The sequence below is a fragment of the Oncorhynchus nerka genome, linkage group LG15 (genome assembly GCF_034236695.1).
Source record: "Oncorhynchus nerka isolate Pitt River linkage group LG15, Oner_Uvic_2.0, whole genome shotgun sequence".
Taxonomy (NCBI): Eukaryota; Metazoa; Chordata; class Actinopteri; order Salmoniformes; family Salmonidae; genus Oncorhynchus; species Oncorhynchus nerka.
The window spans coordinates 57,996,623-58,019,693 of record NC_088410.1 but is presented as its reverse complement, the minus strand read 5'-3'; the positions used below and the strand labels follow the sequence as shown (position 1 = coordinate 58,019,693).

Sequence of the window (23,071 nt, the reverse complement as noted above, 5' to 3'; positions counted from 1 at the left end):
GAACAGTTTAAAAATAGGATTTATTTTTTTATTTTATTATTAGAATATGAGTAATGGTAGCCAGGCAGGCATATCTAAAAGGACAGAGTAGGCACTGACGCAACACCTTGAAAGAAAAAGACGTCTGCCTCAAGAAGGGAATTATAGCACAACCTGCCACAGATGAATGCAAAAGAATTGCGCGTGCCGGCCAGCTAGCTAATAAACTGCTACGGCTGTACTGTACGATTCCATACTGGCGGCTAGCCGTGGGCTGGTATACCACGTCCCAAATTACTTGCAATTAACTATGGCAGCAGGCTATCTGAAAAGACTCAACATTAGTCTTGCTTAGCTGGCAGAGGCTAAAATGGCTTTAAAGTAGTGTAAAGCGCTAGGCTTTCATCCCGGCTAATGGTCTCGGTAAGTTTGGCTTGAAAGCAGACGGCTCTGGTTCCTGGTTCACTAATGAGGACAACCTGGTGATAGGGCATGTTAAGTTTGACTCCTAGCCCGAACCCCATTGACTCTTCTTCACTCCTCCTCTTCCTCCCTTTTACCTCTATTCTCATCCTTTTCTTCTGCTGCTTTTCGTTTCATGCTCAGAATCGTATGTCATTGAGTGGGGCACTGATGTCAGTGGTGTGATAGAGGCCAGTTTAGAGTCAACACCTCTGGCATGGCCATTTACTAAGCATGATGCAACTGGGACGAGGCATCGAATGTGGATGTCCACTGGGACGAGGCATCGAAAAAGTATGTCCATATGAATTAACTATCTAGTAATAATCAGGGATACATTTTATTTTTTATTTATTTTAAATTTCACCTTTATTTAACCAGGTAGGCTAGTTGAGAACAAGTTCTCATTTACAACTGCGACCTGACCAAGATAAAGCACAGCAGTTCGACACATACAACAACACAGAGTTACACATGGAATAAATAAGGAAGAATAATCTGATTTCCCTCGTTTGGTAACATTGTATTTTATGTAGTTACACTTTTAGGCAATCTGTCTTTTGGTTCCGACATACAGTGCCAGTCAAGGTTTTTCTTTATTTGTACTATTTTCTACATTGTAGAATAATAGTGAGGACATCAAAACTATGAAATAACACATATGGAATCATGTAGTAACCAAAAAAGTGTTAAACAAATAAAAATATATTGGAGATTCTTCAAAGTAGCCACCCTTTGCCTTCACCATTCCAGGTGACTACCCCATGAATCTGGTCGAGAGAATGCCAAGGGTGCGCAAAGCTGCCATCAAGGCAAAGGGTGGCAATTTTGAAGAATCTCAAATATAAAATATGTGTTCTTGCCATAATTTGGACTTGGTCTTTTACCAAATAGGGCAATCTTCTGTATACCACCCCTACCTTGTCACAACACAACTGATTGGCTCAAACACATTAAGAAGGAAGGAAATTCCACATATTAACTTCTAACAAGGCACACCTGTTAATTTAAATCCATTCCAGGTGACTTCCTCATGAATCTGGTCGAGAGAATGCCAAGTGTGCAAAGTTGTCATCAAGGGAAAGGGTGGCTACTTTGAATAATCTCAAAATATATTATGATTTGTTTAACACTTTTTTGGTTACTACATGATTCCATATGTGTTATTTCATAGTTTTGATGTCTTCACTATTATTCTACAATGTAGAAAATAGTACAAATAAAGAAAAACCCTTGAATGAGTAGGTGTGTCCAAACTTTTGACTGGTACTGTAGGTTAGGGAGAAGAGGAAGCTATTTTCAGTGTTTAATAACAGTTTTTTTTAAGGCCAACTGGGACTACCTGTGGATATGGTAGTAAGCTGTGATGTTGGATATTTGAACCCATGAATTACCTAAAACATGCTGTGTGACTACTGTCTAGTCTGTTGTTTATTCAAATTAACCTTGGTCTCCCAGAGTAATATGATTGGCTGAAAACAAGCAAACAGAACAAGATGGGAATTGAAAGAAAAATAGAAAGCTCCAGAGGTTTTACAATATGTTCTTCTAGACTAGCAGAGCAGCTAACACACACACACACACACACACACACACACACACACACACACACACACACACACACACACACACACACACACACACACAGACATCAATAAAAGTGGCCTAATTAACAGTAGCAGAGCATATGTATGTTGAAGATGAAACTGATTTCCCTCAGGACAGTAGAGGAGAGAGAGAGAGAGACGGATCAACACAACAACTAAATTATCTTTCTCTATCTCACACACAACTGAATTGAGGATGAACAATATATATTCTCAATTCTAATGGAAGTTAACTAGTCTGAGCCAGCGGAGTGATATGTTTCTCACACAACAAACTGAATTATATTTCTCATACAGGAACCATAAAAAAATAAACTGAATCATATTTTCTTCTTTCATATAGAAATGGACTGAATGTATAAAATAACTGACCCTCACTGCTTTTTTGTCTCCTTGTGGAATCCATTAGGCGAAGCCAAGAAAAGAACAATGAGCACCTCAAGGACCCGCCATTTATTCTGAATTTGACTGTTAATGAAAGTCTTAAATCTGAATAATTATATTCCTTCTTAAATTTTAAAACCAGTCAAGACAATTCGTTTTCCTTTGAATACATCTAACGGTAATAGCCTCTGTACTCGTTACTTATAAAATTCTCCTCATCAGCAGCTCTTTATTACTGGGTTACATTGCTGTGTAAACACTTTCTTACATTTTATATTTACATTTGAGTCATTTAGCAGACGGTCTTATCCAGAGCGACTTACAATTAGAGCATTCATCTTAAGATAAGTAGGTGAGACAATAACACATCACAATCACGTTGCACTAATGATCTCAGATATAAGATTTAAGAGTATAATTAGTTATTATATACACTTAGTTTATGCTTTGGTTAAGTTTAAAATCGATCCTTTTATTGGCCCATAGAGTGTCTCATAACTTTTTTCCCCGTTTCAAACAATTGCTTTAAGGAAGCAGCTCCTACTGGAGTTGTTGTGTGGCGGTGGTAGGACTGCTTATTCAGGGGATCTGAAGGTCATGGGGGGGTCAGAGAGGTTTCTATTGTACAATCTCTGAGGTTCCTATTGTTGAGGTTTTTATTGAGGTTTCTATTGAAGCTAAATGTACCAGAGCAACTAAATGTTTTGAAGAAGAAAAACAATTATGTTGAGAGGACTGTGTCAGGGGGCACAGGGTCTTGTGTGTGTGTGTGTGTGTGTGTACTCTTCATCCTCCAGCAAATCTGAAACAGACCCAGTCGTTTGAGACACATAGACATACCTCCTCACTCTCGCTGGCGAGGAAGTCATCGTCTGGCCTGGCCCCCCTGTGCCCTCCCGTGTCCTGCTGGCTGTAGGTGTCAGTGGCCTGAGCTGCCTCCTCAGTCCAGCAGGTCTCTCCATGTCCCTGGCCCTGTCCCTGGTCTCCATATCCTTGTCCCTGTCCTCGCTTGGCTGAGTGGGGCCAAGAAGAGAAGGTGAACACGTTTTCCACTGAGAACTGAGGCTCAGAGACTTCATCCACATCACTCTCCCCTTCACTGTCATCACTGTCCGAGTCCTGCAGGGGTAATGGTGATGGGGGGAGGTCAGGGACAGGGGTCGACTGGCCAGACAGAAGCTCTGGAGAAGATTTGGAGGGCTCCAAACAGGTTCTGTCCTCGTCAACCGGTCTGGCAGACAACAACTTGTCTAAGAGAAGAATAACAACAACAACAGCTTTACAGTCAATAAAAACATGAGACTGCTCTGATTGTCTTCTCCAATGGTTCTTGTTGACTCGATTTGCTCTTCCCGTGATCGTTAGCTACAACTGTATCATTGATACTAAAACTAAGTACTTAAAACTAAGTTCCACAAATTCATACAATGAAAACACAATGCCTAACCTCGGATGAATGGATTGCACAATCCATAAGGAGTATTCAATATACAGAGTGCGTAGGCTGCTAATGCACAGCCCAAGCCTCTTGTGTAAGACACCCCTCTTGAGTCAACGAGCAATGGTGATGATGAATCCAGAATAATGACAGAGATCTTATTACAGTGATCAATGGATCCATCTTAATTTCTTCATCATCAGGAACACCTCCTGCTGTTCTCTGCCTGCCTGGGTTCATTTTCATATATGCAAATAACTACTGCCTAATCACAGTACGGCAGAATGAAATGAATTCGATTATGCCATGGTTGCCAAAAGCGGGCCTGCGTTAATTTCCACTCCTGCATAGATGTATATATTTTGGTCAGGTTTTTGTTAATAGAGGCATAATGCCTTAATGAGCATTTCAAATATGCATAAGCGGAAGCCGAAGCATTGAAAACGATTGCGAATGTATTTGTCTGTGGTATGCAGGGAGGGACTGGGGGAGAAAAACGCTTCGCCTTGGTAGAGCGGGGCTCACCCGCCGGCACACAAACGACATCATTAGTAGTGTGGGCGCCATTCTGCCGCAGAATCATCGCTCACACACCCATACCTCTGCCCATGGGGTCTGTCTACAGGCCCTGGCATTAGAAAACACCCAGGCAGGAACACACTGCTCCAGAGGCCTGACTGCATGTCATCCAAGCTGATTAATAGTAGCGTTGGCTTATTGCAGACAATGACATTGGCTGTATGTGTATGTATGCTGTGAAATGTTCACCAATGGAGTCCAGGCCCACTTAGGAGGTCCAGACTTGGAACACATCATGTTCATTCACTCCAGTGGAGGCTGCTGAGGGGAGGACAGCTCATGATAAGGGCTGGAATGGAGCGAATGGAATAGTATCAAACACATGGGAACCATGTGTTAGATGTTGATACCTCTCCACTTATTCCACTTCAGCCATTACCACATGCCCGTCCTCCCCAATTAAGGTGTCTCCAAACTCCTGTGATTCACACACTCAAGAGCCCATCCATCCACTATGTTCAAGTGACTCTCATCAGACCAAACGTAACTAATGAATCCTAATACTTTCAGCGAGCTAGGCTCTATGGCTGCTTCCCAAATCAAACCCTATTCCCTAAGTTGGTGGTTGGAGATATCCCTCTAGTGCTGTAGGGGCTGTGCTTCGGCAAAGCGGGTGGGGTTATATTCTGTCTGTTTGGCCCTGTGCGGGGGTATCGTCGGACGGGGCCACAATGTCTCCCGAGCCCTCCTGTCTCAGCCGCCAGTATTTATGCTGCAATAGTTTATGTGTCGGGGGGCTAGGGTCAGTCTGTTAAATCTGGAGTATTTCTCCTGTTTTAGCCGTTGTCCTGTGTGAATTTAAGTATGCTCTCTCTAATTCTCTCTCTTTTTCGCTCTTTCTTTCTCTCCTTCTTTCTCTCTCTCGGAGGACCTGAACCGTAGGACCATGCCTCAGGACTACCTGGCCTGATGACTCCTTGCTGTCCCCAGTCCACCTGGTCGTGCTGCTGCTCCAGTTTCAACTGTTCTGCCTGCGGCTATGGAACCCTGACCTGTTCACCGGACGTGCTACCTGTCAGACCAGACCTGCTGTTTTCAACTCTCTAGAGACAGCAGGAGAGGTAGAGATACAATGAATGATTGGCTATGAAAAGCAAACGGACATTTACTCCCGATGCGCTGACCTGTTTCACCGTCTACAACCACTGTGATTATTATTATGACAATGCTGGTCATCTATGAACATTTGAACATCTTGACCATATTCTGTAATAATCTCCACATAGCACAGCCAGAAGAGGACTGGCCACCCCTCATAGCCTGGTTCCTCTCTAGGTTTCTTCCTAGGTTCTGGCCTTTCTAGGGAGTTTTTCCTAGCCACCGTGCTTCTACACCTGCATTGCTTGCTGTTTGGGGTTTTAGACTGGGTTTCTGTACAGCACTTTGTGACATCAGCTGATGTAAGAAGGGCTTTATCAATAAATTTGATTGATATTTAGTGCACGCATTTTGACCAGGACCCATAGAGCTCTGGTTAAAACCAGTAGTGCACTACATTTGGAATTTTAATTCAGTGGCCTTCTGGTTAGTGTCCACCCAGAGATTGGAAGGTTGAGAGTTCGATTCCAGGCCAAGTCACACCAAAGACTGTAAATGGTACCCGATAGTGCCCATGAAGCTCATCACTAAGCTAAGGACCCTGGGACTAAACACCTCCCTCTGCAACTGGATCCTGGACTTCCTGACGGGCCGCCGTGGTAAGGGTAGGCAACAACACATCTGCCACGTGGATCCTCAACACCGGGGCCCCTCAGGGGTGCAATCCTAGTCCCCTCCTGTACTCCCTGTTCACCCACGACTGTGTAGCCAAGCACGACTCCAACACCATCGTTAAGTTTGTTGACGACACAACATTGGTAGGCCTGATCACTGACCATGATGAGACAGCCTATAGGGAGGAGGTCAGAGACCTTCAGGACAACAACCTCCCCCTCAATGTGAGCAAGACAAAGGTGATCGTGGACTGCAAGAAAAGGAAGGCTGAACAGGCCATCATTTACATCGACAGGGCTGTAGTGGAGCGGGTTGAGAGTTTCAAATTCCTTGGTGTCCACATAACTAAGGACCTATCATGGTTGAAACACACCAAAACTGTTGTGAAGAGGGCACGACAACATCTATTCCTCAGGATACTGAAAATACTTGGCATGTGTCCTCAGATCCTCAAAAAGGTGCACCATCGAGAGCATCCTGACCGGTTGCATTACCGCCCGGTATGGCAACTGCTTGGCATCTGCCCGCAAGGCGCTACAGAGGGTAGGGTGTACGGCACAATACATCACTGGTGCCAAGCTTCCTGCCATCCAGGACCTACAGTTGAAGTCGGAAGTTTACATACACCTTGGCCAAATACATTTAATCTACATTTTTCACAATTCCTGACATTAGTAGTAGTAAAAATGTTCTGTCTTAGGTCTGTTAGGATCACCACTTTATTTTAAGAATGTGTAGTGTCAGAATGATAGCAAAGATAATGATTTATTTCAGCTTTTATTTATTTCATCACATTCCCAGTGGGTCAGAAGTTTACATATACTCAATTAGTATTTGGTAGCATTGCCTTTAATAGTTTAACTTGGGTCAAACAGTTTGGGTAGCGTTCCACAAGCTTCCCACAATAAGTTGGGTGAATTTTGGCCCATTCCTCCTGGCAGAGCTGGTGTAACTGAGTCAGGTTTGCAGGCCTCCTTGCTCACACACACGTTTTCAGTTCTGCCCACAAATATTCTATAGGATTGAGGTCAGGGCTTTGTGATGGCCACTTCAATACCTTGACTTTATTGTTGACTTCTTTGTCCCCATATGCAGTTGCAAACCGTAGTCTGTTTTTTTATGGCGGTTTGGAGCAGTGGATTCTTCCTTACTGAGTGGCCTTTTAGGTTATGTCGATGTAGGACTCGTTTTACTGTGGATATAGATACTTTTGTACCTGTTTCCCTCAGCATCTTCACAAGGTTCTTTGCTGTTGTTCTGGGATTGATTTGCACTTTTCGCACCAAAGTACGTTCATCTCTAGGAGACAGAAGGGGTCTCCTTCCTGAGCGGTATGATGGCTGTATGATTCAATGGTGTTTATACTTGTGTACTATTGTTTGTACAGATGAACATGGCACCTTCAGGTATTTGGAAATTGCTCTCAGGGATGAACCAGACTTGTGGAGGTACACCATTTTTTTGGGCTTGGCTGATTTCTTTTGATTTTCCCAAGATGTCAAGCAAAGAGGCACTGAGTTTGAAGGTAGGCCTTGGAATACATCTACAGGTACACCTCCAATTGACTCAAATGATGTCAATTAGCCTATCACAAGCTTCCAAAGCCATGACATAATTTTCTGGAATTTTCCAAGCTGTTTAAAGGCCCAGTCAACTTAGTGTATGTAAACTTCTGACCCACTGGATTGTGATACAGTGAGTTATAAGTGAAATAATCTGTCTATAAACACTTGTTGGAAAAATTACTTGTGTCATGCACAAAGTAGATGTCCTAACCGACTTGCCAAAACTACAGTTTGTTAACAAGAAATGTGTGGAGTGGTTGAAAAACTAGTTTTAATGACTCCAAGTGTATGTAAACTTCCGACTTCAACTTTATATACTAGGCGGTGTCAGCGGAAGGCCCAAAAAATGGTCATAGACTCCAGTCACCCAAGTCTTAGACTATTCTCTCTGTTATCGCACGGCAAGCGGTACCGGAGCGCCTCCCCCTTTTTACACTGCTGCTACACGCTGTTTATTATCTACGTATAGTCACTTTACTCCTACCTACATGTTCAAATTACCTCAACTAACCTGTACCCCCTGCACATTGACTCTGTACCGATAGCCCCTGCATTTGGCCTCATTATTGTTATGTACTTTTTATTTTACACTTTAATTTATTTAGTAAATATTTAACTATTTTCCATGAACTGCATTGTTGGTTAAGGGCTTGTAAGTAAGAATTTCACAGTAAGGCCTGTTGTATTCGGCGCATAAGATTTTTATGACCTAGAATATGTGGACAACTACAACAACTGTACAACTATAGTCAGACTGTAGACTCTCCTTCCAGACTCACATTAAGCATCTCCAATCCAAAATTAAATCTATAATTGGCTTCCTATTTCGTGACAAAGCCTCCTTCACTCATGCCACCAAACATACCCTCGTAAAACTGACTATCCTACCGATCCTTAACTTTGACGATGTCATTTACAAAATAGCCCCCAACAGTCTATTCAGCAAACTGGATGTAGACAGTGCCATCCGTTTTATCACCAAAGCCCCATATACTACCCACCACTGCGACCTGTATGCTCTCGTTGGCTGGCCCTCACTACATATCCGTCGCCAAACCCACTGGCACCAGGTCATCTATAAGTCTTTGCTAGGTAAAGTCCCCCCCCTTATCTCAGCTCACTGGTCACCATAGCAACACCCACACGTAGCACGCACTCCAACAGGTATATTGCACTGGTCATCCCCAAAGTCAACACTTCTTTTGGCTGCCTTTCCTTCCAGTTTTCTGCTGTCAATAACTGGAAGGAATTGCAAAAATCTCTGAAGCTGGAGTCTTATATCTCCCTGTCTAACTACAAGCATCAGCTGTCAGAGCAGCTTACCAATCACTGTACCTGTACCTGTACACAGTGTAACGGTTTTCCTCCTCTTCTGAGGAGGAGAAGGAAAGATCGGACCAATGCGCAGCGTGGTAAGTGTCCATATTTTAATGAAATATAACCGAACACTGAATACAAAAGAACAGGAGAAATAAATGAAAACCGAAACAGTTCTGTATGGTAAAACACAGACACAGAAAACAACTAACCACAACCCATAGTGGGAAAACAGGCTGTCCAAGTATGGTTCTCAATCAGAGACAACGATCGACAGCTGCCTCTGATTGGGAACCATACCAGGCCAAACACAGAAATACAAAACCTAGAATACACAACATAGAATGCCCACCCCAACTCACGCCATGACCTAACTAAAACAGAGACATAAAAAAGGAACTTAGGTCAGGACGTGACACACAGCCAATCTGTAAATAGCACACTCGACTACCTCATCCCCATATTATTACTTACCCTTCTGCTCTTTTGCACCCCAGTATCTCTACTTGCACATTCATCTTCTGCACATCTATCACTCCAGTATTAATGCTAAATTGTAATAATTTTCGCCTCTAGGGCCTATTTATTGATTACCTCCCTACCCTTCTACATTTGCACAAACTGCACATAGATTTTTACATTTTTCTTTTCTTTTGTGTTATTGACTGTATGTTTGTTTATGTGTAACTCGGTGTTGTTGTATTTGTCGCACTGCTTTGCTTTATCTTGGCCAGGTCGCAGTTGTAAATGAGAACTTGTTCCCAACTGGCCTCCCTGGTTAAATAAAGTTGAAATAAAAAAATATTTTTTGTTGAATTTGATTTGATGCTTCTCTGCTTGGGAGTAAGTCCCTGTGATAGACTATTGTCCTGTCCAAGCTGCCTCAAGCTACTGACTCCTGCTCCTATGAGCCATTCTGGCTCGCGCAAGGCTACTTACCATACAGGAAATAGTGTGTCATTTGGGATGCAGCCTAGTAGTTCAGCGTAGTTCAGCGGTGTCTATGAACATTCAGCGCACTTTTGTCTCAATACTATAATCACCTTTTCTAATTGTGCTGCTGTGTGGAAGACCCTGAGCCAAACCCACAGGACTTCCCCCTCTGACTCTTATTTAATGTGCCATTACCATTAATGAACGTACTGCGCTTAGACTGAGAGTAAGAGGGGAGGGCTGCAGTGCTGCCTCCTGCACTACACAGGGACAGCTCCAGGCTTTTGGAGATGGGAACAGCCCATAAATGTGCTTAGAGCAAAAAAAGTGTGCATTTAGTGTGGCTGGGGTGGGAGGGTTACCAAAAAAACTCAGACAAGTATTTCATAGCCTTAGCAATGTGTAGAAATGGGTGAGACTTCAGAAGCTGGGTATTATTACTGTAGCTGGAAACTACTGAGGCAAATATACTAATGGCTAAAGTTGGCCAAACTTGCCAATTAATTGAGGTAGATGGAAGTAAATCTTGGTAAGAACCATCCTTGGAAGTGTCATGCCAGATAAGCCATCTGCCACATACTGTAGCTCCAGATTGTGATGGTTGGATGTCTGCTCTGGAGTAGGAACTGGATAAAGGGGTTAAAGTGTCTTCACTTCACTCCCAAATCAGAAACAGAAGCACTAGCCGGAGCCCGGCTGTATCCATTTTTTAAAAGTTTGTCAGTTTAGAGAAGTGTCTGACCTTCTGTTTGGTCTCCACTCGTCTCACTGGGGGTCAAAAGTCGTTGGTTCCTGTCTCCATGGTGGCTAAATCCAGCGTCTATGGGTCCATTTACAACAGAAAAGAGAACATCTACCCTAAGACCACCACACTTCACACACTTCACACTTAGACACACAATCCATTTCACACAGACAGGCTCTCTAAAGCTTTCATAATACATACACAGCTCAACTGAGCCAGGCGCCAATTTCTCCTTCCCTGCACTGTGTACCCGTAGCTTCCTGGACCCCGCCTTGTCTGATGACGCTCTGTCTTTAGGTGGTCGCGGCTGCAGGCTCCCTGGCTTCCCTGTACATTACACAATGAGGTTACATTCAAAACACGAGTCACAATAATAGCCTGACAAACACATAACGCAACTTTAGAACCTGAGCAGATAACAGTTTGTTAATGGCTAGCGGAACAGCTTACGGAGTACTGAATAGTATGCCACAGTAAAACCATCTTTCGTTCTCAATAAAAGGTATTTCAGAAAACGAGCTCTATCCAATCCATCAATAGCGAGTGCAACAGACTAAATAAAGCTAGCTATGCACAACTAAAGCTAGATATTTTAATGATCTTCTTATACACTCCATCACACTTCAAACTTACTGCATTACCAAGTCTAATATATTCGAATTTAGGTCAGTGAGTGTATAGAGTCAGTGTGCGGCTGAATTACTATCACATAAAGGAGCATGCTAACCAGACATACTTATGTAATATTTCAATTACGCACTCAGATTGAGAAGGGAAACCATAACTATGATGAACGTTGGGGAGTCAATGATTCTGTCATACCATTGTACTAATGAACCAGTGTTTACGGTTAGTTAGCTTGGTGGAAAAGGACAGCTGTTGAAAGTACATTAAATATACACTGATTTAACTTCTCTTAGGGGAGCAGTAATTCGACAAACTGGGATGAATAAAGCAAGCTAGGCAAAACTAAGGAGGAAGTTGTTTTTCAGATTTTCCCAAATCACAATTTCCAAGTCATGTCTGTGACTATTGGTCAGTGTGGGAAGCACACTGTGGAATGAATGTATGGTTTCTGTAGTAGTGTGGCGTGCACATTATTAATGGCCTGTAAAAAAAACTCTCAGTTCATGCTTGAATTTCTGCTACAACGATTTGAGATTTGCTGATGCTAATGATAACAGTCGACACTACAGTGTGGGATCCACACCGACAGACATCTGGAAGCCCTATAAGTCTGAAAACGTCTGAAAACCAACCTCATCAAAAAATATCTTGATTAATCCCACAGCACCCTCATGCTTACTATGACTGTGATATATAGTTGTCTCACCTAGCTACTTTAAGATGATTGCACTGTAAATCACTCTGGTTAAGAGTGTCTGCTTAGCGACAAAAGTATTAAAAATGAACTGAAACATTTGAGTAAGTTAAGGTGATTTCGATAACCAAATGTGATAAAGAAGCATGTTCCTACCCTTAAAACTGCTGAAAAACTCATATTTATGTTAAAATGATTGAAAATCATTTGACTACTCGGGCTCCCGAGTGGCGCAGCGGTCTAAGGCACTGCATCGGTGCTAGAGGCGTCACCACAGACACCTTGGTTTGAATCCAGGCTGTATCACAACCGGCCGTGATTGGGAGTCCCATAGGATGGCAAACAATTTGGCCGGTGTAGGCTGTCATTGTAAAAAATAATTTGTTCTTTAACTGACTAGTTAAATAAAGGTTAAATTAAAAAAAGGGCTGTGTGTTGCCATGTTGATAATGTGTCATCAACGACATCACTTGATTGGTTCATCTGACAGGCAGCCCTGATTACAATGCATGTGTCACGAATCCCGCCGAAGATGTTCGTTCCTGTTCCTCTTCCTGTTCGGGCGGCGCTCGGCGGTCGTCGTCGCCGGCCTACTAGCTGCCACCGAACCCCTTTTCTGTTTCATTTAGTTGTGTCTGATTAGTTGCACCTGTTTTGTGTTTAGGTTTTGATTGTGGGCTATTTAAACCCAGTAGGCCCGCCGGCTTTTGTGCGGGCTTGTTTCTCTGTTCGTTTTGTGGATGTGATATTTTTGTATTTCTCCGGACTGTTTGTGTCCTGTTTTTGGGCCGGTCATTGTATGCGCCAGGTGTTTTGGCGTGACCTACTTTTCTCCGGAATAAATACAGTTGTCCTTTACCCTCTGCTCTCTGCGCCTGACTCCGCACCCACAACTCCTAGAAGTCGTAACAGCATGTTAGTAGCCTCATTGACAATATTTTCATATAAGTGCCTTTTTAGAAGGCTCTCCTGTTATAGACTAGCTAGGTCAGGGTTCCCCAACTAGCGGCCCACTGGACGAATTTGGCCCGTGGGTGATTTTATTAATTTTAGTTTTCTGAGCAAAAATGTAAGAAAACATTTTTTATTTAAAAATATATATATTTTCTTGTTGAACATAAAACAAGAGTGATTTTAATTTTGGAAATCTGTTCCAATGTATTCCCACACATAATATAGAGATATACAGTATGCGATCGTATACAAATGTAAGCAATGTTCTAAATTATTCTGTTTTAGTTAAATATTATATCCGTTTGTGCTTCTTGCGGTCAATCTGCAGTTTACAAATGATTTGTAATTATGTTATGGCCCCCTGATCATCTGCTTAAGAAAACAATTGGCTGTGGCTGAATCTAGTTGATGATCCCTAAACTAGGCGATATGGCATGATAAATTGACCAAAAAATTATACTGTGCGTTGTGGGCTATCATAGCCAGCTAGTCCAAAACCACGGTATGCTCAGCTATCCTTGATGGATATTTTGCATGCTAGTGTCGTTATCGGAACAGCTTGCTACAGAGCAGGATTTTACTATGGATTATGGATTTCACTATGGACATTGGTAACATAATTTGGTCTCATAAATCTTACAACTAGCTGCAATTGATTTAATACGAGTGGACACTGTTAACAACCCGACATGTCTGTTGCTAAATCTTTTAGATCAGACACCTAGCTAGCTTCAATACTCCTTTTTCTAGCCAGCTGTTTCTGGCCCAGCTAGCTTGCTAGCCTCTACTGGGTTTGAAGTGAAGTCCCTCACTGCAAACCATATTGAATACCGTTTCATGCATAGTGTACACGATCTGCAAAAGTGACTTCATTAACATGCAGTTGGCTAGCTTACTAACCTTGTTTGCTGTTAGCTAGCTTGCTGGCAAACACAGTGTGATCAGATGCACATGTCAAAACTACTGTAATGTTTAACACTTGCTCGCTTAACGGATACCAAAGGCCATGAGTAAAGTAGGCGCGCGGACGCTCTACCATTCCTATTACGCTGTTTCAATATGGCTGCGGCCACATCTCTCTAAGCTTGAACAATTTCAAATATTATGTTCTAAAAGTATTGTCCTAACATCCCGTTCAACAAGGTTACCTAACATCGACATGTAAAACAATGTTGTAGGTTGATTTGAGCATTTCAGTTGAATGTAAATGTCTATGGCATTTTTACTTGACGTTGTCTGGAACAGACGACAGAGTGTTGTCCTTACCTGCCAGCTCATAAACGGAGTCGTTCTTCTGGCTACTGGGACCAGGTTGTTTCTCGCTCCAGTCTCCATGATCCTGATGTCTCTCTGAAGCAGCTGTTCTATTTGTTCTTGCACCAGATACAGACCCCTGTGACAGAGAGAAAGAAGGAGAGAGAGGGAGAGAGAGAGAGAGAGAGAACAAGATTGGCAACCCCAAGAAAAGGGCAACATTATGTTTATTTATTTTCCCGTTTGTACTATTTGCACGTCGTTACAACACTGTACATAGCCATAAATGTCTCTATTCCTTTTAAACTTTTGTGAGTGTAATGCTTACTATTTACAATGTAAACATATGTTTCCCATGCCAATGAAGCCATTTGAATTGAATTGCGAGAGAGAGAGAGAGAGGTATAAAAACATATTATAAAACACAAATCAAATCAGAGCACTAAAGGCAGAAACAGAAAAGCAAAAACCAACAAAAGAGGATCACAGAGCGTATCTCTCCCGGGAGTCCTAGAAGACACAGGCTTTCCAATGATGGGAGATATGACAGGCGGATAATAATACAGAAATAGTTCAGAATGCGTCAAAGACCCAAATAACTTCCGGTGCCTCAATACAACATCCGTTGATTCTTATCATCATCAAACTATTGGAGAAAAAGAGAAAACAAAAGCAGGAATTCCTCAAATACTATTCACAAAAGTCTCTTTGTGGATGTGATATCTATGTTTGGAGAGTGGGCCAGCGGTACAATAAAATAACAACAGCTCCTCCCAAAACTTATTTTCACACTATTGGTAAATGCAATAGTCACATTGTATGATAAATGTGTTCATGTGGGTATTCAAAAGAGAGACTCTAACACTCCCTTGCAATATATTTATATATGAAATCAACCCATGTTTGGACAGCAAGCTCCCTTCTCAGGGGAGTATTACCATATTCATGCTCCGGTGTGTCCTCCCGTCCTGTGTCCTCCCGTCCTGTCCCTGTCCCTCTGAGAGTCCACTATTCTTCCTTCCGGTCAGTGGAGGGGGTCCTAAAACCCTCGACCCAAATGCGATGTGGGAGGCGTCCGGCTGGATCTTGGGGCCTCGAGCAGCACTGGCTACCCTGCCACTGCCTGACTGATCTGGAAGGTACAAAAATAAACGGATCATTTGGAAACTCATTTGTTATCAATGTAATACTGGGGAAATAGATAGTGATCGTGACTGTGATAGTGATCAACAGCGATGTCTGGCTGTTTAGTGTAATTTTCAAGTAACCAGCTCAAACACATTACACATAGGCTTAATGTAGCATATCAGCCTATTACTATTAAACTGATACTCGCACTGTCACCACTTTGCACTTATTTGTGTTTCATTAATATTACTCGAGGCTAAGAATAACACAGCAAGAGACAAACGCTGCCTATGTAAAAAGGCAGTGATATCCTGACATTGCAAATAGATTCCAGCTGATTTATTTTTGGATTTGAGCTTGATATTACAGTGGCATACTAGCACCCCTCTGCACATAATTCATTTACAATCAAAATTACACCCCTCTCAACCAAGATTGATTAAAAAATGGACAGAGTTGAAGTCGGAAGTTTACATAGACTTTGTTTGGAGTCATTAAAACAAATTTTCAACCACTCCACAAATTTCTTGTTAACAAACTGTAGTTTTGGCAAGTTGGTTAGGACATCTACTTTGTGCATGACACAATAATTTTTTCCAACAACTGTTTATAGACAGATTATTTCACTTATAATTCACTGTATCACAATTTCAGTGGGTCAGAAGTTTACATGCACTTAGTTGACTGTGCCTTTAAACAGCTTGAAAAATTCCAGAAAATGATGTCATGTGATGTCATGTGATTTTTACATACTAATTTACATACTTTGAGTCAATTGGAGGCGTACCTGTGGATTTATTTCAAGGCATACCTTCAAACTCAGTCCCTCTTTGCTTGGCATCATGGGAAAATCAAAAGAAATCAGCCAAGACCTCAGAAAAAAAATTGTAGACCTCCACAAGTCTGGTTCATCCTGGGGAGCAATTTCCAAACGCCTGAAGGTACCACTTTCATCTGTACAAACAATAGTATGCAAGTATAAACACCAAGGGACCACGCAGCTGTCCTACCGCTCAGGAAGGAGACGCGTTCTATCTCCTAGAGATGAACATACTTTGGTGCGAAAAGTGCAAATCAATCCCAGAACAACAGCAAAGGACCTTGTGAAGATGCTGGAGGAAACAGGTACACAATTATCTATATCCACAGTAAAACAAGTCCTATATCGACATAACCTGAAAGGCTACTCAGCAAGGAAGGAGCCACTGTTCCAAAACCGCTACAAAAAAAGCTAGACTACGGTTTGCAACTGCACATGGGAACAAAGATCATACTTTTTGGAGAAATGTCCTCTGGTCTAATGAAACAAAAATAGAACTGTTTGGCCATAATGACCATCGTTATGTTTGGAGGAAAAAGGGGGAGGCTTGCAAGCCGAAGAACACCATCCCAACCGTGAAGCACGGGGTGGCAGCATCATGTTGTGGGGGTGCTTTGCTGCAGGAGGGACTGGTGCACTTCACAAAATAGATGGCATCATGACGCAGGAAAATTATGTGGATATATTGAAGCAACATCTCAAGACATCTGTCAGGAAGTTAAAGCTTGGTTGCAAGTGGGTCTTCCAAATGGACAATGACCCCATGCATACTTCCAAAGTTGTGGCAAAATGGCTTAAGGACAACAAAGTCAAGGTATTGGAGTGGCCATCACAAAGCCCTGACCTCAACCCTATGGAAAATTTGTGGGCAGAACTGAAAAAGCGTGTGCGAGCAAGGAGGCCTACAAACCTGACTCAGTTACACCAGCTCTGTCAGGAGGAATGGGCCAAAATTCACTCAACTCATTGTTGGAAGCTTTGGGAAGGCTACCCGAAACGTTTGACCCAAGTTAAACCAGTTAAAGTCAAAGCTACTAAATACTAATTGAGTGTATGTAAACTTCTGACTCACTGGGAATGTGATGAAAGAAATAAAAGCTGAAATAAATCATTCTCTCTACTATTATTCTGACATCTCACATTCTTAAAATAAAGTGGTGATCCTAACAGGCCTAAGACAGGGAATTATTACTAGGAATTGTGAGTTTAAATGTATTTGGCTAAGGTGCATGTAAACTTCTGACTTCAACTGTAGCTATGTTATATAAACTGTGGTATAACTAATCAGAGAAATATTGGGAGTGGGAAATAAGCACCATAGCTTCCTTTATATAAATGCAGAAGCTTGAGTCTGATTGGTTTGAAACACCACAACTTACAGGCCTGGGTCGTTCCCCAACATGAGTCCCTTTTGCGTCCTTTTGATATTTTAAGTAGAAATGATGCACCAATATTGGATTGTAATAGCCTGTTATATTAAATGAAGTGCTCTTTAATATAGACCATATGGAAAATTCAATAAATCAGATTTTTGTCATACCCCTTGTTATTTTGTTGCTTTGATACAGTAGTTTCTGAAGATGATTATTTATTTAAGGTGATTATTGATTTATTTTAAGGTTAAAAAAACAACTCATTTTAATAATGGTGAAACTATTCCTATTTAAAAATGATTTTCCAAAAGAAACATTAAACATCAGTCCTCACTCACTTGGTAGAGCATGGCACTTGCAACACCAGCATTGAGGGTTAGATTCTCACAGGGAACCAGTATGAAAATGTATGCACTCACTAACTGTAGGTCGATCTGGATAAAAGGGTCTGCTAAATGACTGGAATGTCAAAAAATGTCAAATCTAATAGTGAAAGAGAGTGAGCTGGTTCTACTTTTTTTTTGTGCAATTTTCTGGTTTTGTGGTGGAAAACTGAGTGGGTCGAGCATTACACGCCAACCCCGTTTCCCATAAATAGACAGGCAATCATTTTTTCACAATATTTTTATATTCAATATTCTTGCATTCAATTGCCCCTAATTGCTGCATACAACAAACTTCCATTCCCCCTGTCACATGGGGATTTATGGCTGATTTAAGATGAAATCGTCAACTCTGTTACGTTCAACACCGTTACTTTCTTTGGCACTTAATAGGCACTTACCATATAACAAATAAATAATAATAATAATAACCTCTTGAGATTGTTTTTTTTTTGTGTAAAAGTTGAACATAAAAGCTCATCATGACAGAATGTTAAAATTAGGGGAAATAAAGGTTTTCTTCACCACACTGCCCAAAAGGGAACAACCCGCCTACACTTTTCCATAGCAAAGTACCTAGTGATAATTGGATGAACCTAAGGACAAGGTCACACCATTGTTGAAAAGACAAAACCAAGCATGCAATTGGTTCAACTGTTCTCTCTCAACAATAACCAAAAATCTCTATAAATGTTTCATCTTTTAATTTGCTGTTTGGCTGACGAATGTACTAAACTCAAGAAACAGTAATTATCAACGGTATTTTTTACACAATTAGATTGCATGTCTACTTTAATAGCAATCCCTTTTAATCATTATTAGGCATGTTATGCTAATAACTAGACCAACCAATTATGAGAACTAATTTACAAGAAAACGAACGGTGTGTGCGTGCACGAGTGAGTGCATTGTATGTGTGTCTCTCTCTCTTGGTGTGTGTGTGTGTGTGTGTGTGTGTGTGTGTGGTGTGTGTGTGTGCATGCGTCCTAGTGTGTGTGTGCATGTGATTTATGCATGCGTCCAAGTGTGTGTGTGCATGTGATTACTGTTCATTTCTAATGGCACGGCCAAGTGACTCAACATGCTGGAGACAGCTGTCAGAACAAATAAATATGTGCTGATAAAAAGGCCACAGAGGTACTGTCTGTCTGTAGGGGAGCAGAGTGGGGCTCCTGAATCACTGGCGCATGTCTTTCTCCCTCATAAACACATATAATTGCTGTTCTCTCTCTCTCTGGGTGTACAGGTGCGGGGTGATGTGCGAGCCAAATTCCAAAGGCCACCTGGGTTTTAGAGTGCAACAATCACACTGTGCCGCCTGCAGCAAAGTGGAAGCTTTTAGGTGAGAATAAATGCAAGTCCTTTAAAGTACTACTTACTGCCTGTTCTGTATTTTCATTGCTTTCAACCATAAAACAACAACAAAAATGTACACAAAACAACAACAATGGAACTTTGACCGCCTTTCAAATTTATAGGGATGGTTATGTAAAGCCACAAAATCCCATTGGGCATTGCTGTACTCTGATGATGCTGTCTTCCTGGGTATGCCTTTAAGGCCCTGTCTTTATGTATTTAATCCCTCAGAAACTCTATTAGACTTTACATACCATCTGTGATAGCAGCTCAGGAATCAACAGGAGATTACAGAACTGACAGATAATTATGTAAACCATGAGAGACAAGCAAACTATCTGATTACATGCAACAAAAGTGTCTGGAAAAGCACAATCTTTATTCGACTGCTTATTTGTGTTTAAACATGTTATGGACATATTGAAAAACAAAACACATTTTACATTTCAAAGATAAAGATTTGCAATATGCTGCTTTCAATAAATGGAAAACTGTTTGCAACTATGGGACTATGTTTACTTTGGTTAGATGTGGGGGTCTGAGGCTGAGTTTAGCCAGTCATGAAGCATATCCAATCAGGGAAACAAAAACAGAAGGAGCCAGAAAGGGCAAACCAATTTCAGAGAATTACTGGTGTCTGTTTGAAACAAATGGAAAAGTCTGGCTTATATGGAAATTAATTGAACTGAATTATTATTTGTTTCTTGGTCAAAGACGGAACAAAATGGACATAGCCTTGAACTGTTTGATGAAAATAAATACTGGACTTGATTTGATTGTTTTGTATTACTAGGTTATTGTTACTATTATTGGACAATCACTTGGTTAGCTATTGACACTCAAGAACTCAGATGAACAAGATCTCAAGCTCTGTCCCAACCATAACGTGCTTGTTCCAACCAAAGAGGGGGATTAGAAATAAACACAGAGCGCAGCATTTGTTCTCTCAAATGAAGAAAGTCACACCCACACATGATTTTGAGTGTGCAACTTTCTTTTTTTACTTGTATCCAACACCTCACAGAAGGAATGTAGGTTCTTTATCTATTTACTTCATAGATGTGTTGTCTCACCCACCAGACTCAGAGTTGTGAGGGCAAGTCTTCAGGTCTGCCAGTCTCAGCCTCTCCATGTTCTTTACCTGGATCACCTGGTGGACATCAGGGGGAAACTGGCAGCTCCGAGGGATCGAGTCCATGGGACCATTTACACCAATATATAGGTCTACAGAGGGAACACAATAACAAAAAACTACGCATGAAACAAGAGAATGAATAAACCAAAAGTGATCTAGCTGAAAACATAATCATGGAGGTATTGGCTTTCTCAAGGAAGAGAAAATAAGCGTTTTGCATTATAATTCATTAAAACATTTAAAAAATCCAGGCCTATCCATTTTCCAGATGAACTGGCAGGCGGTGTAGTGGGTGTACACACACACACACACACACACACACACACACACACACACACACACACACACACACACACACACACACACACACACACAGTAATCTGCAGCTCAAGGTGTTGCTGTGCCATATCAAACATCACTGTCATGATGCTCTGTGAGGGATGGAGGTGTGAGGTTGGACTCACCCTGGGGTGTATCATTGATTCATCATGTAGGAAGAGGCTATTCACATGATACACATTGGCTTACCATGACTGTTTAAGCAACCTACCATGGTAGGCCAAGCATCAATTTTCAAAAAGGCCTAATGTTCATGAGAATAAAAATGTACAGTTTAATATCCATGGAATGGACAAAAATGAAGAAGGCATGTCTTGCCATGATGGAGCGTTTAGAGTGTTTTGGTGTGACTGAATGACTGACTGAATGTCTTACCTCCATCAGAAGCCCCTGCAGGCTCAGTCTTCATGGTGAAGATTCTCCGTAACTTACAGCTGGCAGAGACAGTGATTCCATCCAGGGATAAGAACCCTGCACCTTTAAACAGCTCACTGGTGAATGACACAAGGTCGATGCACATGTTGCACCACTAGAGATGAGAAAAGAGGGAAGAGAAGGAAATGGTTTTGTTCAGACTATCTAAAGCAATTTAAACAGTTGACAGCTCTCCTCCTTGTCCCTGTTTTTTTTTTTTTTTAAGTTTGTTTCAGCAATATCCCAGCTAACATCAAATGCTCCCATAACTTTAGAGAACATTTCTTTACAGATCCAATGCAGATGTTTTCATCTCAATATCAAATCATTTGTGGGTAACAATTAAGTACCTTAATGTGATTGTTCTACTAAACTATATGCAATAAAAAGGTCATACCAAAGATTATTATTACATTTGATTTGGAATTTTTAAGACCCCTTGAAGTATCAAAAATTAATTTGAAAAAAACATTTATTTGGCCTTACTGCTATTAACCCATACAAACACATTGAATAAGAAAGAGACAGATACAATAAGAAACAACAGATAGTCCCCCCCTAAAAATCGAAAGGAAGTTTGTTCTGAAGTGTCTATCCTTATAGATATAGGAAAGATTCTGAGAAACGACATTACTTTAAGACATGAAGGTCATTCAATCCAGAAATATTCAAGAACTTTGAATGTTTCTTCAAGTGCAGTTGCAAAAACCAAGCGCTATGATGTTACCTCTGCTGCAGAGGATACGTTCATTAGAGTTTCCAGCCTCAGAAATTGTAGCCCAAATAAATGCTTCACAGAGTTCAAGTAACAGACACATCTCAACATCAAGAGGAGACTGTGTGAATCAGTCCTTCGTGGTTGAATTGCTGCAAAGAAACCACTACTAAAGGACACCAAATCTATCCTTTGGTCTGATGAGTCAAAATTTGAGATTTTTGGTTCCAACTGCTGTATCTTTGTGAGACGCAGAGTAGGTGAACGGATGATTTCTGCATGTGTGGTTCCCACCGTGAAGCATGGAGGAGGAGGTGTGATGGTGTGGGGTGCTTTGCTGGTGACACTGTCAGTGATTTATTTAGAATTCAAAGCACACTTAACCATCATGGCTACCACAGCATTCTGCCATTACATCTGGTCTGCACTTAGTGGGACTATCATTTGTTTTACAACAGGACAATGACCCAACACACCTCCAGGCTGTGTAAGGGCTATTTGACCAAGAAGGAAAGTGATGGAGTGCTGCATCAGATGACCTGGCCTCCACAATCACTAAACCCAATTGAAATGGTTTAGGATGAGTTGGACTGCAGAGTGAATGAAAAGCAGCCAACAAGTGCTCAGCATATGAAGTGGTCAGCTTACAGTATGTGGGAACTCCTTCAAGACTGTTGAAAAAGCATTCAAGGTGAAGCTGGTTGAGAGAATGCCAAGAGTGTCATGGAGGCAAAGGGTGGCTACTTTGAAGAATATAAAATATATTTAGATTGTTTAACACTTTTTTGGTTACTACGTGATTCCATATGTGTTATTTCATAGTTTTGATGTCTTCACTATTGTTCTAGAATGTAGAAAATAGTAAAAATAAAGAAAAACCCTTGAATGTGTCCAAACCTTTGACTGGTACAATATATACCTAGTAAAATATATACTCCCATAAATTTTTTCAACTGGGGGACCTTCAGAATTTTTTTTTGGGGGGGGGGGGGGGCGTTTCTTTGGGACCATCAGGCGACATCCTGAAAAACGTATTTGGGAAGTCACCCGGAACAACCCGGGAACTAAACAAAAACCTCCAGGGGACCATAACAGAATGTCCTATGTTTTAAATGTCTTTGAACACAGGAATGCTCTTGCAATGTTATCTTATATTT

At 41.4% G+C, this 23,071-nt stretch overlaps 1 protein-coding gene across 2 annotated transcripts in view; it reads right to left on the bottom strand.

Moving 5' to 3' along the window:
- The window catches only part of cfap20dc (CFAP20 domain containing), an 84,248-nt gene that overhangs the window by 50,210 nt on the left and 10,967 nt on the right, over positions 1–23,071 (bottom strand). The window contains exons 6-11 of one of the 2 annotated variants that reach the window (XM_029682862.2): positions 21,161–21,314; positions 20,389–20,535; positions 15,190–15,383; positions 14,264–14,390; positions 10,720–11,049; positions 3,273–3,682 (exon numbers count right to left, since the gene is read on the bottom strand). In XM_029682862.2, the coding sequence (XP_029538722.1) occupies positions 3,273–3,682; positions 10,720–11,049; positions 14,264–14,390; positions 15,190–15,383; positions 20,389–20,535; positions 21,161–21,314 (1,362 nt within the window). The remainder of the gene's footprint in view (positions 1–3,272; positions 3,683–10,719; positions 11,050–14,263; positions 14,391–15,189; positions 15,384–20,388; positions 20,536–21,160; positions 21,315–23,071) is intronic. The other variant, XM_029682863.2, reaches the window with a different exon arrangement.